Here is a 17,582-nt window from a genome sequence, read left to right as displayed (position 1 = left end):
AATAATAAACTCATCTGTTTATCTACTGCTGAATGCCAAACCCTTCTGAATACTGTAAAACAGAATTAAACAAATAAAAAAATGCTTTATATAGTGTCTAAGAAGAAAATGAAGTTATTTATTCCAAAGGGAGAGAAAAAATGATTAGAGAGAAAAGAGGTACATGTAAAGCTATGGCTGGCTGTTCACTGAATAAGTTTTAGGACTGAAGAAAGACTTTAAAAAACCTGGGAAGAGTGAATTAAGATGGATTTCAGTTGAGTGATTGGAGGCAACTGGTTGTAGGCCAGATAAATCACTTCTGGATCTCAGAGTGATTTTGAACACCAGTTTTGCATAATAATGTAGTCCTAAAATCACTCTTTGTCTCTCTTTTGCACCGAAATGTTCCCTATGTTAGGTCTAAACCCAAGCAGCCACTGGGGCATTGGCATCTACGTGTGTGACTTGTTTAACCTTCGCTGTGAGATTCAGAGACAGGCACGTAAAGGCACGGCAGCTCTGAAAGGGCCAGTCCCACAGACACATCTCATGCGCTTTCAGACTCCACTGAATCCCGTCGTAATTCTCTTCAAAAACTTATCAGGAGGAAGAAGTGATTCTCCGCTTTTGCATATTAGCAGACAAGGGGTTAGAGCGTGCACTCAGGAATTGCTTTCTTCAGCCTGTTTGTGTTCAAACCCCCACCTCCTCTTCCTCATTCCTCCCACTGAAGCCTGGTAACTGTGCAGGGAGAGGTGAAAGATTCCCAGAGTCAACAGGAAAATAAACAAAACCAACCCCCTTCTGCTCCGCCAACACCGGACGCAGGACTGAGATCCCAGGGCTCTCATTCCGGCAGTTTTGGAAAGTTCCTTTCAAGCTCTTTCATTTCTTACAAGGGTGCAATTCTGCATGCCTGCCTGAGATGAAACTTCTGTCTTCCTCAAATATTCCCCTGGAGTTCCGTTTTAATAAAACTGCGGTGGCACTACCTGAAGTGGAAGAAGTTGTACTGCATACAGAAAAGGTTATATATATATTAAAAAATATGATGCCCTTTATGATGATGTTCATGGAGCTCAGGAGGGAGTAAGTAGTTCCCATCTCAGTTTGTCAGACTTTATGAGCAATAGATTTGTCTGCTCGAATAGAAAGAATAATAAAAACAAGATCAGGCCTACACTCTTTAGTCATATTAGAAAAATACTATAAAACAACCTAAATGAAAAATACTTACAGTTATGAGTGACACAATGTTCATGCGATAGCCCTCACACTAATTAACATCCTTAAATTTCTTACGGAGTGCACTTCATTTTATCTATACCCAGCACTGAGGCTGCCTTTCTAAGACAGGGTTTCTCTGGTTTCTAACTATGGATTTCTAGCATGCACACGAAGAATTGTTGAGATACTTAATGGATTATCACACAAAGTGCATAATAAATGACTGACCACACGATGCTCACTATTAAAGAGCACGATTTAAATATATGCCAAGAAGCGAACTTCAGCCAGTTCTTAAAAAACTTGCTCACACCTAATTTTAGTTGGTTAAGAATAGCTGTAGTTTATTTTATTGAGGGAAAATATATGTCATCTGCAATAGCAGGAAATAATAAATTGTAATTACTTTTGCTTGACCTACAGAAAAATCTGATGTGCAAACTACTCTGGGTTTCTGTGGCAAAATGCACCATGCAAGACATAGCTAGCCAAAAGTGATAACAATTTAAAAGGGATATAATAGCATCCACATGAGTTAACCTTTAAAATTACTGAAAATGAAACAGTATGCAATATGAGTAATTATTCATTATATTCATGGTAATTATAAAGCTGAGTAACAACTCACACTGTCTTTAATGGACTGTTGCAGGGGAAAAAAAATCCCCTTAGTATTGACTAAGTACAGCAATACTAAATGTCTACGTTATATAAATGTACTCATTTTGTGCACAGAGTTAATATCAGAAAAAGTAAAAAGGAACCTTGATGATCTTTGATGTACCTGTGAGGGCAAATAAAAAAAAATCATCCTAAACTGTACAAAGCTTTCTGGAAATAAAAGAGCAGGAGAGAATAAGGGAAATGGATTACTGTTCCAGTTAGGGACATTGAGAATAGAAGCAATATAGTAAGATGCAAAGCATCAAAAGCTTTCTGTGACAAAGTCAATACGAGCTTTTATAAAATGATTTTCATTTAATCAGCGTAATATTTCTTACAATTAGTAATGCCGTATGGAAAGTCAGCAATAAAGTCCTTTTCTAGAGACTAAAATTTTTAAAGATTTACCGGCCATTTAACTTTTATAAAATAAATCCTCCCTTTTGCAGTGTAAAGCATGCAGGCCGTACTGTCCTACATGCGCCGCCTCTCTGAGCACCCCAAAGTACTCCTCCATGTTTGCTTTAACGCAATCCAACTCTTCTCACCTAAATGTGAGCTAGCCTAGCACATAGCAACATTTTTATTTTACATGAGAAAAATCGCATATCACCACATGACAGGCAGTAGCTGGCATTTCACTGCTCTTCCTAATTCTGCTATGCTTCTGTAAGGAGGGAGCTCCGGGATGGAGGCAGAGGCAGGTGTTGCCATCATGGGGCTGTGGGCACAGGGCTGCAGCAGGCATTTCAAGGCCTAAAAGTTTGTTCTAAGAAACCCGGGCTTCTTTTTACGTGCCCAGTTTTAACAGCCTGTTGGAGCAGGTCCAGAGGAGGACCACAAAGATGGTCAGAGGGCTGGAGCACCTCTCCTGTGAGGACAAGCTGAGAGAGTTGGGGTTGTTCAGCCTGGAGAAGAGAAGGCTCCGGGGAGATCTTATAGCAGCCTTCCAGTACCTGAAGGGGGCTACAGGAAAGATGGGGAGGAACTCTTTATCAGGGAGTATAGCAATAGGACGAGGGGTAACGGTTTTAAACTGAAAGAAGGGAGATTTAATCTAGATACTAAGAAGAAATTCTTTACTGTGAGGGTGGTGAGACACTGGAACAGGCTGCCCAGGGAGGTTGTGGATGCCCCATCCCTGGAAGTGTTCAAGGCCAGGCTGGATGGGGCTTTGAGCAGCCTGGTCTAGTGGGAGATGTCCCTGCCCATGGCAGGGGGGTTGGAACTAGATGAACTTTAAGGTCCCTTCCAACCCAAACCATTCTATGGTTATATGATTCCATGCCTGCAATGGAGTGCTCCCTACATGAGAAGTTCTAGGCAGATTGACCTCAAAACCATAGTTTTCTGTCCTAATCAGTTCATCTACTCTTATTCTATAGTCATAATGTACAAAAAATTCTCTCACATCCGTGTATATATATGTGTGTGTGAGGTAAAGAGGACAAGAAAGAACATTGAGATATGATGTATTTTTAGATTATGTGTGGCTTTTATGCAGTAGTAAAACGTGTGTGATATGGCAGCATTACGTAGTTTCTGAAACATCCAATAGACATCATGAGTCCTCTTTTGAAAACATATTTTACAAGCAGTATGCAAACCACTGCTGTGAGGCAGAAGGTATTCCCCATAAGATGCCTCTACAGGCCCTTTTGGGGAGCTTAGTTTATGAGGTATTTATAGGAAACAGAAAGAAATGATTAACCACCTAAGTTTGTGGGATGGAAAACAGGAAGAGTTTAGTTTGATAGGGACATTTTCATCAAGTCTAAATAAATCAATACAAACTACTGATATGAATTAGTATATTAAAAACAGATTGAAAAAGAAGGCTATTCATTAGAAGAAATGGCAATTCAATTTGGCAATTACTAGAAGAATTATCAGATAACTGAATTCAAAGGAAATCTCAGAGATTTACATGGTATTGCCCTACCAAAAGTGACTTTCGCATTTATTTGCAATAAAATGTAGCTATTGATCTTTTCCTCAGCCTCAGAAATATGTCAGTATTTCTGCTTGCATCTCTGTCCTCCACTTTACATCTCTGTGATTCTGCCATTTTGAGAGACATTAAAGCTTCTTTAAGGAGCTACCTGGATTTGACCTGTCCTGAGCCCTATACCACTACACGCTGCCCTATAGGTTCAGCGTTACCTGAAGATATGGGACCTATGGAACAAAGGGAGTTTGACTGCAAGTGGTGCAAGCGTGGGAGCTGTACGCTGTGGTTCGCATGCCTGGGAACAGCCGCTCCGAGAAGAGCAGGCTGATACTGTGAGCTCTGACAACGGTCTGCTGGTGGTAGGTTGTCCATTTCTCCCTCTCAAAGACTCCCCTGCATTTGATTTCTGCCTGCAGCCACCCAAAGTCTTGGCTCGCTAGGAAAGCCTGCCAACTCCATTTATTGTCATGGATGAAGGATCCACGGGCTGCGCTCAGCAAGAAGATGTAAATAGCAAGGCCGGGTGAAGAACAAGGGAGTGCGGAGGCACAGCAAAGGGGCTGGGGGAGGCAGCGGTGTGGGAATACGCCAGGCGAGGGACCACCAGACCATCAGGAGGAGGAGGAGGAGGAGGACGGGGAGGGCAGGAGCCAGCTGAGAAAAGTTGTGAGCAGCACAGCACGGCACCGAGAGCTAATGTGATGTGACAGAAGCTAGGAGAGGAGTATGACGAGGCAAACGAACATAAGGGATAATGGTGACAGGAGACCATCGCATTCGAAGGCTGGTCATAGGATGGCAATATCTGGGGGGAGCAAGAGAAGGCTGACTGAAGCCCTGCCTACACCAGGGTTGCAGAGATGGTAAACAGCCATGATCAAATAGGCTGTACTTAAGGTTATTCTGAGTTAGAGAGTTTCAAATGTAAATTGCGTTAATAGTGACGTACGCAAGTTAAAGTGTGGGTCTGCCTTGTAAGGCTCATTTTAACAATTGAGGTTAGTGATAACAAGGACTGCTTATTTTTTCTCATCTACTCTTGCAAACACTGTTTTTCTACTACACTGCAGAGAAAAGTGTCCTTAATAGCCAATCACATATAAAATAAGTATGAAAAAGTAGAGTAAAAGCCAAGAACAAAAAGAACTGTCCCTCGTACATGAAGCCGAATTTATGAAATAGGTAGCAAGTTCGTGCCACAGAAGAAGGATTCCGCCTAATGATATTTAGTGCGTAGAGATCAGTGCTATATGACAATTGCATTAAAAAATTGTAAAAATGCTTCATATTGCCGTTAAAACCAGATTCTATAGACACTGTGCATTATATTTACAAAGGAAAAAGACCCTCCTTGCAGTTGAGCAGTTGATTTAGAACAGCCTAGGCTTTCAAATGTTAAGAACAATTTTTCAGGCAGTCGATAGACATATGAGATTTACAAGGAGGAAATGGGAGTTTTCTGTTATTTTAATTTTGATTTAGAGGTGATTTAGCATATTGCAGCTTTCAAGTCCTGTGAACCATTTTTCAGTCAGCTGAGATTAAAGTCCCTAGCAAGATTAATTGTAGAGTTGGGATTAAGAGATTTTATAAATCACTCAAATTCAAAAATAAAGCTAGCAGAGTACTAGGATAATGATAGATATATCCATATTGTATCAGCTACGGTTAAATTGAATTGACACTGTAATAGACTGAACGCAGTCAAATATGAGAGTAGAAGTTATTAATAAAGATTATTCTTGATGAAAATGCAGACACCACAGCAGTGACAATTCCTGGGGGGAGAGTTCTCTTGAAGAGTGTTCATTTTTCTACAAACACCTGTATGAAAGACCCTGATATGGCTTCTTGATTTGTCAAGGTTTCCTGCTCCGGAGGGACAGTATACAGGATAATGAAATTACTGTCCTTCCTTCAATAACTATAGTGTACATAATGATGCAGTGTTAATTTGTTGCAACGGCTAAACTTTAAAGGATCTCAGATCAAAAGTTTGCATACTTGGGGAATTCACTGATGTGGACCAAGGACAGAAATTTAGCTGAAATTCTTTCTCTCAGATTGGGCTGATGGAAAGATATGATAAGCCATATTCATATACAGATATATATACACACACACACATATACCCATAGATATACGCCTCCCCACACTAGAGACATCTATCTATGCATAGCTATATACCCCATTCAATATACCAAAGAAAGAGGCAGAGCGAGAGAGAGCTTTCCTTTGTTAAAGCCAAGGGGAGAACTGTCTGAATCCATTAAGGATGAAAGGAAGATAGTTGGCAGGAAAAAGAAATCTCAAAGGTATTTCTAAAAAAGGTTGAGGGGTCATTAAGGCACTGGAGAAATGTAGGGTTATGTCCTTGGCAGGCCATCTAAGTATTTTTGTTCATTTCTTTAAGTGACCGCTCTGAACAGGGCACGGCTTTCTCTGGTCTTCAGCCCACTGCACTACAAGGGAGATGCTGTATTTTGGGGCTGAAGTGAAACCTCACCCTTGTGACCAACACTGAAACCTCAGCAGCATCTGGCCTTTAGCTGACGGTGAGATCATGTCCACATCTCCGCCTCGCTTTGTCTGTTCCATACCTGCCTCCTGCCCGGCATCTCATAAAAGCAACGTGATACTTGGGATGCAGCTGAAAGGAGAACGGCGATTCTGCAGGCTGCCTGCTTTCTTGCTGACTCAGACAACTGGGTGCTCAGCTAATTTCCGCAGTGCTACAGAAGCTTCCTTGCAGTGGAGGCGAGGAAATGTTTTTAATTGATTAGAGCCTCTCAGAAAGCCAGAGCTAATTTGTCAGTTCTCAGATGAGCTGTTCTAAAAATCGTGTTCTCTTGGTTGTAGCGATAAATCGGAGTTAGGCTGGGATGGCCCTCCCTTACTCCTATTCGGGTTGCATCAGTCACACACAGATAAACTTTTTGGGGAAGAACAACTCCCTCCTCTGCAGGAGTGTGCTGTGGTTGTGAGTGAAGCAAAATGCCACTGATTTAAAAGGAAAGCAAAGCTGAAAGGGTCAGTGACCTCTGGCTCGGGAAATCTGGAGTCCAGTTTCCAGGCATGAGACCAAGTTGAAAGACCAAAATAGACTGACTTCAAAGGGGAAAAAAAATGAATATTGTGAGAGCAAATTATATTCTGACTTACCACATGGTATATTCTATTTTGGCAAAGAATAACTTAATTTGCTATTACGCTTATGGCTTAACTTTAGAGAGACAATGATAGGTAAGGACTGACAATAATAAAAATATGCACCTGTAGGGGAAAGACTGGTTGGTGTAGACTGGAAGGGAAACTTGATGGCACTGATGCTTGGCTATACAGAACTAGGAACGTGAACTGGAGCACATGGTATAATTAGAAGATGTAAAAAATAGAGGTAAAACTTTAAAATATTAAAAGGATGTGATGTTGAAGGCTACATGGGTGTAAAAACTGAAGAAATACATAAAAATGAAAGGTTTTGATAGATATTTTTTCTTTGATTAAAATCTGAATGAATGAGTGATTCAGTTTCTTTTACATGATAAAGATAAGGTGGTAAAGCAGGTTAACTATCTAGAAGAACAAATGAAAATTACTTTATATACTTGTTAAAAAATCTCCAAAATATAGGCAAACATCTTTTCTTCAAGTGCATGTGTTCTCAGATGTTTAATTTTGTTTTATTTAATGTTTTCCAATATGTAGCAGGTTGCCAAATGATCTGCATAGGCACCAACAGTGTTTATAGAAGGAATCTGGCTCTTTTAGAAAATACTGAGAACTTTGTATAATACAAACCAAACAATGGTTATACCACAAACATATTTTAATTATAACAATACAAACAAAATACGTTTCTCCAGAATCCACTTCCAATATATTTTTCCTATTTTAAAACCTATTTCACCTTTCCCAACATCCATGCACAACATGCACATGCACGACAATAGAGTGTGCAACATCTGAGAACAGATAAGGGAAAGGGATTGTGGAAATCTTTCTGCAGATTTTAATACGCTTTGGATTAGGCTCTTTAACAGTAACTATATTATGTGACGTGGGCATTTGCCTTTGGAACCTTAGTCTGGGTCAAGTAATTGCATCTGGGAAATACAGTTTCTGTTTCTTCCCAGGTCTTCTGTGGTCACAGTTTTGGAAGATCAATTTTGACAGTACTCATTTAAATGTTTCCTTACTTCATAGTAAAAGAGGGATGAAAATGGCCCACAGAAATCTCAGGAGGAATGTATGAATTCAATCACAGTGAGAAATGTGAGTTAGACCCTTTCTGCTATGTACTTACAGGAGGTAATTTTGCCAACACTCAGGAATACATTTTATGTCTTTCTCAGTACATTCCACGGTCTTGCACTTTATCTCTAGATTTTTTAAGATGACAGATCCATAAGGAGTGAGACTAAGAAAAAAACCCTAAAATGGTCTATTCCCATAACCCTAGGACCCATGATTTTGAGAACAGCACCAAATATCACAAATTTTGTGAAGCAGAAGAGATGCCAACACCCAGTGACACAGATAGCACCATCCTGTGAGGCTGTATGTTATGTTCCACGTACCCACTACCTTTCTTTTGCTAGAAATAGGCATGTGAAGAACATATTTAGCCATCATTTCCCAACAACACTGACTGGCAGCAGCTACCTTATGACAAGCAGTCATCTTCCCACACTGCTTTATTCAAGGGATTTCCCAAACTATTCTACCTATGAATTAGTTTCATAGGGTCTGGAAAATAGGTGTAATGAAATAGCAACAGTATGAGAGATCCTACAGCAGGACTGAAAACAGGGGTCATTTACAAGTGGCTGAAGTGAATGGAATAAGAATCCTTGTGTACAAAATACGCTAGTGACATATTAGTTATATCTGACATGAGTCCCCTGTGCGCATGTACTCATTACTTTCTTACAGATAATCATTTCCCTCATCATAAATACTGGCCTTTTAGTAATACAATATGGCATCATCAACTCTCTCATCTTTTATCAAGCAGTACATTTTCATATGATTTATATGCACACATTTCTTACAATGAAACTGGCATCAAGATAAAGGCAGACAAAAAAATCTATTACAAAGCAGAACAAGAACCACCTCTTTGCTTGATATTTCATTAATAAGCAATGCACAGCTGCATTATTGATGTCTAAAAATAATACAGTTGCCAAACACAACTGAGTGTGGATTGAAAAAGTCTCTACCTCGTGGTGAAACAGCAAACTGGACCTTCACCTTCTATTTTAAAAGGATGCCTATTGCATATATTGTCTCAAGACTCAACAGATTCAACAGAGAGAATGACAAACGATATCCCTCCAACTTGTCTTTCAGATCTAATTCTTCACATATTAAGTTTGGATCTCAGAGAGAGAACTTCAAGTTCTATTTTATACTCAATAAATCCATTTGATGGATATGCCAGTATCCCCATAATAGCATAATTTTAATTTGCTGGGGAAATGAATGCAACCCTGCCATTACAACTACTACAAACAGACTAAGCCCAGCAAAGAAGCAAATAAAAGAGCCTGTCAAGGACCTTGTATAACAAGTAAGAAGTCTGGACTGGCCTGGGCTGGGAGGAAGGCAGGAAGAACAGGGCATCACCCAAACTCAGCGTGCCCAGAGCTTTAACTAACTGATGGGGAAGTTATACAGTTTAAAATTCTTCCTTCACTGTGTAATCCCATGTATCTGAATCTGAAACTGTGCAGTCAGCAAGGTGTACAAGCCCTGTAAGACTTGTCAGTGACCTCAAAGCTTCCCTAAACTGGAACACTAAAAGTGGGAAACAAAGTTAGACCATCTCTAACACTGCTATACTGACCCACCTTTAGGTCACTGGCTGGGAAAGTCCAATTTACAGAGTGACAAGTACTTCGAATTCATATCTCTCATTCTTTTTTAAAACTTTTCCCGATAATATCAATGTTAACTACTGTAAACATTACTACTGTGGCATTAAAATTCTATTTATAGACACTTCTCTTTCGATAGTGTACTCATGGTAAACAAATCAGGAATCAACTACTCTCGCTTTTAATGCAATACCCTTCCATTATAGACCATACCAAGGTTTTGCACACCAACCCTTTCAAAAACAAGGTAAGTATTTTTGCTTCCATAGCTCCTTTTGGGAAGCTGTTCCAGACCCTCACTCTTCACAGTGGCAAGGTGAACAATTCACTCCTTTTCACTTGGTTTCATAAAAGACAGGCCCATCAATTTATTTGATTCTATTAACAGACCTGTGGGCTAAATTTTCCTAGTTTCTGTTCCTGTTAGTGAACATGTGTGTTAAGAATTTAACTCAGTCTTCCAGATAAAGTCTTACAAGTGTCTTGTATATGACACTGGTCACTCCTTACCTCTACAGGCAATGCCAGAGGATGCATCTTAGGAGTGTATTTGCCTTTTTTATAGATGTATTAGATGAGTGGTTTGTAATAATCCTGTGATCACCCAATAAAGCCCCAAAACACCTTCCCTCAGCAATTATGACTACTAGTTATCGATGACACTCTGCACTAGCACATATCATCCCATTTCTGTTTTTTCAGTCTTCATAATCACTACTTTTTTTTCTGTATGACTTTCTGAGCCACCATCATGTTACTGGTACAGTTCTATGTTTGTGGTTAGTGTCATGATTGACAGCATTAGAAAACAAATCTGTAAGAAATTCTGCAAATCTCTGTCTTTAACTCCAGTTTCTTGCCTTTGCTGCCATATTCCCATGTTCTTCCAGAAAATTGATGTAAAGCAATTACTTACAACTTCATGAACAACACTGTATCTTGCATACACAGAAGTAATTTATATGGGGTAGGGCAAAAGGTGCCTATTTTTGTCAGACTGCCACAGACCCCTGGTGAATGATAAGGGTCAATAGGAAAGATTAAGTATCTTCAGCTGCTTATGAAGGGTACAACTCAAATATGAATGCTTTCATATTAGAAACAAATTCAAATCAAACAAATAACTGCTGAAAATTATGCTAATAAATCCATATCCATCCAGCTATACTGGGAACATGCAGGCAAATTTTAGGCAGCTATTTAAATTCTTTCCATCAAAATACTCAGTTTAAATATTCATTATTGCCTTGGAAGTTTTATAGTTCATCCTACAACGATATACCAACAGACACATTAAAAAATATCACAAGGAGAGGACTCCCATCAGACTTTTAATATCCTCCTACTAACCTTAGGTGGTTTAAAAGGATAGTCCGGTGAAAAGGTAATGTCAAGGAAGAAAACTCCACCTTCATATACAGACCCTGGAGGCCCCAGTATAGTTGACCTCCATTCATAAATGTTGTCTCCTTTGGGTCCAGCACTAAAATAGAAAAAAAAACCAAAACGTAATAACCACAGACAATCAAGAATATACTGCATCAGTTATAATTTGCTAGTAGTACTGCTGGTTTTGCAATAACACTACAAGTTAAAATTGTGTATCACATTCATTCAGTTAGTCCCGGATAAAACATGTAACCGGCGTCCTGAGCGCTGTCAGTGAAGTGATATATTCAGCCAGGAAGCAGTATTAAAATCACATTATAAATTATTCAAATAAGCACAGAAAAATTCCCGACTGTCTTATCTCAAATATTTTAGTGGGCAGACGTGAAGTATTTACAGTGCAAGGATACAGAGACTTTGCTGAGATGTCTTGTCACTGTCTTGCCTCACAAGCCATCCAATTTTCACCTACCTCCTCATCCACCTACCTCATCAGTCAGTAGCAGTGTAATTACACGCATTATTATACAGCACAGACTGTACTAAAGACTGAGCAGGGTACAAACGACCTTGCAGCTGCACTTTCTAAGTCACCTAACCTAAGGCCTCCAGTCACTAGCACAGAAGGCTGCTTTTCTCTGCAGTTGTCACCCTGTCTTAAAAAAACTATAAACTGTTGGATTATGTTAATTTAAAGTCCGCGTTTAAAAACACAGTACTGAAACAATATTTAAAATGTACAAACCATAATCCTGTACGTGAAACAAGAAAAATCTCTCACCCCCACGGTCAATTCCTGATAAAGACAAAGTAATAACTACTCAAAGTTCTTGGACATGACTCTTCCAAAAACCAACGCAGCATCCTGTCATACAACAGAATACTTGTCCATAGAAATACACATTACGCTCAGGGTGGCCTCTTAAGGAACACGAAGACTTCTTTTTGGTTCACAGTCTGCTGATACCAGTCATTGATACAAGACCTGAATTTCAATTAGGATCAATTGGGATGGTGACTTCTAGATATCTGATTAATATTTTTCAGAGGAAGGCAGCGCTGGTAGATATTTCAAATAAATGACGTGGTATTGTCTTAAGGTACTTCTTCTGAAACAATTCCTGCAATGTTTGCAATAAAGATTTCCACAGCATGCAGGGGTTTGTGAAATAACCCTGTGTGTAGAACAGATGAAAGCTCTTGGCTATGCTCCATGCCTCACAGTGTACCCAAGGCATACAATTATTACACGACATCATGTCATGTTCACTGCTCAACTATTCATTTTGTTCACTGGAAGTTAATAAAACCCTCTTTCACCTGAAATTCCTTGGGCTCCCTTCATTAAAACTTCTGACTGCATGATTCCCTGCATACAACTGCGTGACTTGGTGCTGCGCAGTGTACTTCATTAGTCATGGTACCTACATCAATTTTCTATAATAGCTGTTAATGCTTCTTGGCTTTCTAAACTACGTGCTTTCTCAACAAAAACGGGTTACAGAGACGATAACATTATGGAACATTCATTTTCTATCAGCCATAGTAACAAAACTAGCCATTGTTTTAAAGATAAAATCTGGCTTTTTAAGTGTCACAATAGCAGAAGTGTTGCCATCCATATTTCACAGTGTCTATAATACATCAGGTTGCTAGCTGCCAAACAAATTTAATTTACCCAGTTCTCAGTTTGCATTAACCTTTGAATAATAAAGCACAGCTGAGACTGCTGTAAGAAACAAACCAGAGAATGAATAATTAAAAACACCTCCACTGCCTTTAGAAAGACCAATCCCGAGTCAACAGGGAAGGTTTAATTGTGACTGAACTAGGCATTAAGGGGCTAATTGAACTCTTTATAAGCCCAAACGAATGTGGGACTACATCAGTGCTATGGTATACAAGGTTCACAGAAAGTAAAACCCTTAAAAAAAATAATCAGGCAATTAGTTCAAATAGAAAAGGCAAGAAGCAGGGGCAGCCTAGATCCTACACGAAAAAAAGCCCATAATATGCGAAGGAAATCCTTTTCCATTTTCTGTAGAAAAACGTCCTAATACTTGGAGAAGCAATGACTCGATTGATGCCAGCAGGTTAAAATGGAAGCGATGTAAATGTGGGTCCCAGAGAAATGGTTGGAAACAAAAGCAAACCCTGTCTTTTATTAGACCTTATTTAGCCAGGAGGGGATGGCTGGGCCCTTTCTGGCTTTGAGCGAGGCTCACTTTTCTGATCAGAACTCTCTCTGATAGTGGCATTTTCATAATGTATACTATTTTTATTTGTTTTGACTATTTATTTAATTGCATTAACGTTTGAAATGAGCAGTCATTAATTAGAATAGTTGGAAAATGCTCCATCTGCCAGTTGAACTGTTTTCGGCACGTCCAGCTACAAGCCCAGCCTGATCACATTCTGAGGACGCTGATTAACATTAATTGAAGGTTTTCTTTGCAAATGAGAGATGAAGCTTTATTAAGTATTATTATTAATTTGAAGAATAGCTTGAATTGTATGGAGTGCGGGAAGACTGCTGTTATCGACGCTGCCTGTTGGAGTGCTTGCTGGCAGCAAGGCTGTTCAACCGATGTAAAAATACCGATCCATGTACACAGGCAGCAGCTGGTATTAAGGGCAACAGCATGCACAAGCATAACGTTTTTTCACTTGCACATTAATAATACAAAAAGTTTGACAGGTGTGCTATCTTTGTTTTCCTTCTTTCCTAACTGTTAAGCCTCTATTTATCCACATTATTGGCAACCAGAAGGAAGACTCATCAGGCTTCACCAGAGAAAATTCCCATATGTGCGAGACCTCAGCCAGAGCCTTATTCTATAAGGTTTATAATGCAAGAGGATTTAATTGCCCTTCTCTCCACATGGATATCTGCCCGGCACACTGAAACCCAAATGTTTTACATTCAGTATGATTTATATTCCAGCTCTATTAATGTTACTGGCAACCCAACCACAGATCTCAAAGAAAGCAAACCAAACATCTCAGTGCCTGAAGTTCTGTTATCTTTGGAAGGACAGACTCAGATGTGCACCCGCTCGGCAAAGGGCAGACTATATCTGCCTTGAACTCGACTGACCCCGGGCCAGAGCGTACGCACGCTGCCCGCCACTAACCTACTGCTGCATCAGTCAGCTTTATGGGAGAAAGAGTGACGGCTGCGGCAGCTCCGGGTGGAAGTGGCTGAACTGTGAGGATAAGGTGGTTAGGAGAAGGACAGGTCTGCTGTCAGAGCAGCAAGCAGCACAGCCGCCCAGTTTGGGCCCTGGTGCTGAAACCCTAATGAACCCGCAGGATGAGGCAATCGAGGAGCCCAGCGAGAAACACGCGGTGTGACTCCGGAGCTGGCACTCCCAAGTTTCCAGCGTTTTCTCCCAGGTGGAATTTGTAACAGAGGACCGAGGAGGTGCAGATGAGCATAAAGGCCCTGGAGACCTGACGTTACCAATGGTTCGTCAACAGCTAGCTGCCTATTATATATTATATGGTTGTCATTATTCCTCTACAGCCGATGAGACACTGCATGGAATATTGCATGCTTTACCCACTGGGGAGGCTTTGCTCGCTGGAAGAGCCGGGGTGGGTGGACAAGGAGCCAGCCTTCTTCCTCTTCCAGAATGACATCAGTACGGGTGTACGAAATTCAGGCCAAAGGAGTCAAAACATCTCACATGGTCTCCTCTGTATTTCACTCTCCTTTGCCTCTCCTTATATACTTCAGTTCTGCCACCGCTTCCCACGTGCGTACTTGCAGGTGAAATGTATGCACATCAGTTACACTTAGTAGCAAAATGCTTTAAATGCCACTATAACTGAATTCATTTTGCTTTAAACATGCTTAATGCACTGAGCCTTTTTTATTCCCTCACCATGTTCTAGGCAGGCAGCCACTTGAAAGTAGTGCTGCTAAAAACTGCTTGTCCAGTACAATGTACAACGCATTATAAACACCAAGCCTTCCCTGCATTTAGAACATCCTAAAATACTAAATTTAAAATGACGGATTAGGAGAGCTGTGTGAAAACAACAGCATCTATAAAACGTACCAGATGAAAACATATCTGGAGAAGTTATGAAAGTACAGTTCATTTTTATTTTTATCAGATCTGTGATTTGTATACAAATTTACTCAATTTCCAGATAATAACTCGAAAAAGTGAAAACACGGAAGGTCAAAAAAATAATGGCATCTCCCTCATTTATCAAGTAGTCATATGGAATAAATTAGTCAAAATAATGTTATTGTTTTCTAAACTAACTTGTATTTCTTGAGGAGGGATGACATGCTTCCTCAGCATCTCTAACTGGAGGTAGCATAATCTCAGAGTGTGTTTCTGGTGATGTGGAAAATGACAGTAGTTCAATGTCTTCCCTTCCACTCTTGGTCTCTGAATCTTGCCACTTTTTAAGTGTAACTGTACTCTTTAATACAAGAGAAAGGCAAGCCCCTAGCACAAAACAAAGAAGTAAGAAAAGGAATTGTAACTTAAATTGCCTTCTAGTTCCGACACGCTAATGGTGTGTGTGGGGAAGCAGTCAGGCCAAATAAAACAGGAAAGCGAGATGGCTGGGAGGACTTCCCACTCCTCAGGACTCAGAAAGAAACGTAAAGATTCTTCTGGACTGGGTGAGTTTAAATTCATTTTCATCCTCATCCTTTGGCAGAATAAAGCAGGATCAGGATATTATACCAACTTCGTCCATGAACTCATTTTCCATGGCATTGTTTATGGCAATTAGTTCTTATTGCTGCACTAGCGTGTCCAGAGAAGGGCTACAAAGCTGGTGAGGGGTCTGGAGGACAAACCTTATGAAGAACAACTGAGGGAGCTGGGGTTGTTTAGCCTGGAGAAGAGGAGGCTGAGGGGAGACCTTATCACCCTCTACAACTACCTGAAAGGAGGTTGTAGAGAGATGGGGGCTGACCTCTTCTCCCTGGTGACAAGTGATAGGACGAGGGGAAACGGGTTCAAGTTACGTCAGGGGAGGTTTAGATTAGATATTAGGAAACATTTCTTCACTGAAAGGGTTATTAAACATTGGAATAGGCTGCCCAGGGAGGTGGTGGATTCACCATCCCTGGAGGTGTTTAAAAAAAGGGTAGATGGGGCACTTAGGGACATGGTTTAGAAGTGGCTCTTGTCAGGGTAGGCTAAAGGTTGGACTCGATGATCTTAAAGGTCCCTTCCAACCTCAACAATTCTATGATTCTATGATTCTATTTAATCTGAATTGCCTTAGCACAGAAGCACACATCAGAACTGGGGGTTCCCCTGCCCCAGATCCAGTCCATGGTGGATGCAGACCGCCTCAACTATCTCCAGTAACATATTACAGCAGAAGAAAGAGGGATACACTCAAGTATCTTCCTCTTCCTTTCCTTTTATTACACAGAGCCTTGACTTTACTATTTAAGAGATCTCCCTCTGAGGAGAGAAGCTCACCACAGAATTATCTCCATTTATAAGACATACAACACAGTTTCTCGCAATCCCATTTCTTGCACATCTAACAGTTATGCCGGAGCAGATCCTGCCTCTAGCTGCCTTCTGTGAATGCTTCTGGGAAGCCACTTGCCCAGGGGGCAAAGTGGCTACCAATGTATTGGGAGATTGGCAAAATAATTTAAGAGCCCAGCTGGTGAGGGAAGGGAATGGATGGGACAAAACAGCAGACTGCAGATTCAGCTTTCAGTGAGATAAGTCTCTTGAGAAGCTCAGATGAAGCCTCATTAAAAGAAACCCAGGACATAGCCCTACCTGGGTGCCAACACTGAAACCAGTCCTAAGCGAAAGGGTTGCTTTGGTCTGTTCCACAGCTCGGGGCTGTCCCCGTGCTTGGGGACAGCCATGAGACCAGCAGTGGGGCTGTGCGGGCAAAGCAGTTGCTGTATAATCTCAATCTGGGAAGAAATAAACCAGCATGAGCTATGCTGATGCTAACGTCACCAGGTGGCTCAGACCCACCAGCGCACCCAGCCCAGCCCTGTTTAGAAAAATGTAAAAATAGTGCCATTGAAAAGCATTGGCCTCACAGGCCCCCGAGCCACTGCTCTGTGCCTTTGGCTTTGGAACGGATGCAGACAGTGCCAGCAGCACTGGCTACCTGTTTAATTTCTTCTGCTCTTCTCCCAGTTCTCTCCCCTCTCCATTCTGGAAGCCCACCTGATCCTCCACCTCTGGATCCTTCACCCCTTCTCTTCCCTTGCTACTGCCAATTCTTCTTCGTATAACCTGTATTTTCTATTTCCTGCTCGAAGTTGGTGTCTCCCCCACCTCTCCCTCTGTATGGTGGTAACTCATTGCTCCTTCATCATGGTGGATCCTTCCTCCCTTCAGGTACGTGCAGATCCCCCTCCCCCTGAAGTCCCCTTTCTTTTTCTCTCATCAAGAGCCATCAACACATCCTGCTATTTTTCATCGTTCTCCAGAAAGGAGGAGGGGGTGGAAAATGGTGCAGGGGGATTTTAT

At 40.9% G+C, this 17,582-nt stretch overlaps 1 protein-coding gene across 1 annotated transcript in view; it reads right to left on the bottom strand.

Annotated features, from left to right (window-relative positions):
- Nucleotides 1–17,582, bottom strand: part of LOC134511359 (ubiquitin-conjugating enzyme E2 E2) — a 225,410-nt gene that overhangs the window by 32,179 nt on the left and 175,649 nt on the right. Inside the window, exon 4 of the mRNA XM_063325176.1 lies at nucleotides 11,056–11,188. Coding sequence (XP_063181246.1) covers nucleotides 11,056–11,188 — 133 coding nt within the window. The remainder of the gene's footprint in view (nucleotides 1–11,055; nucleotides 11,189–17,582) is intronic.

Source organism: Chroicocephalus ridibundus, chromosome 2 (genome assembly GCF_963924245.1).
Source record: "Chroicocephalus ridibundus chromosome 2, bChrRid1.1, whole genome shotgun sequence".
NCBI classification, from domain to species: Eukaryota; Metazoa; Chordata; class Aves; order Charadriiformes; family Laridae; genus Chroicocephalus; species Chroicocephalus ridibundus.
This window is presented reverse-complemented; position numbering and strand designations above follow the sequence as displayed.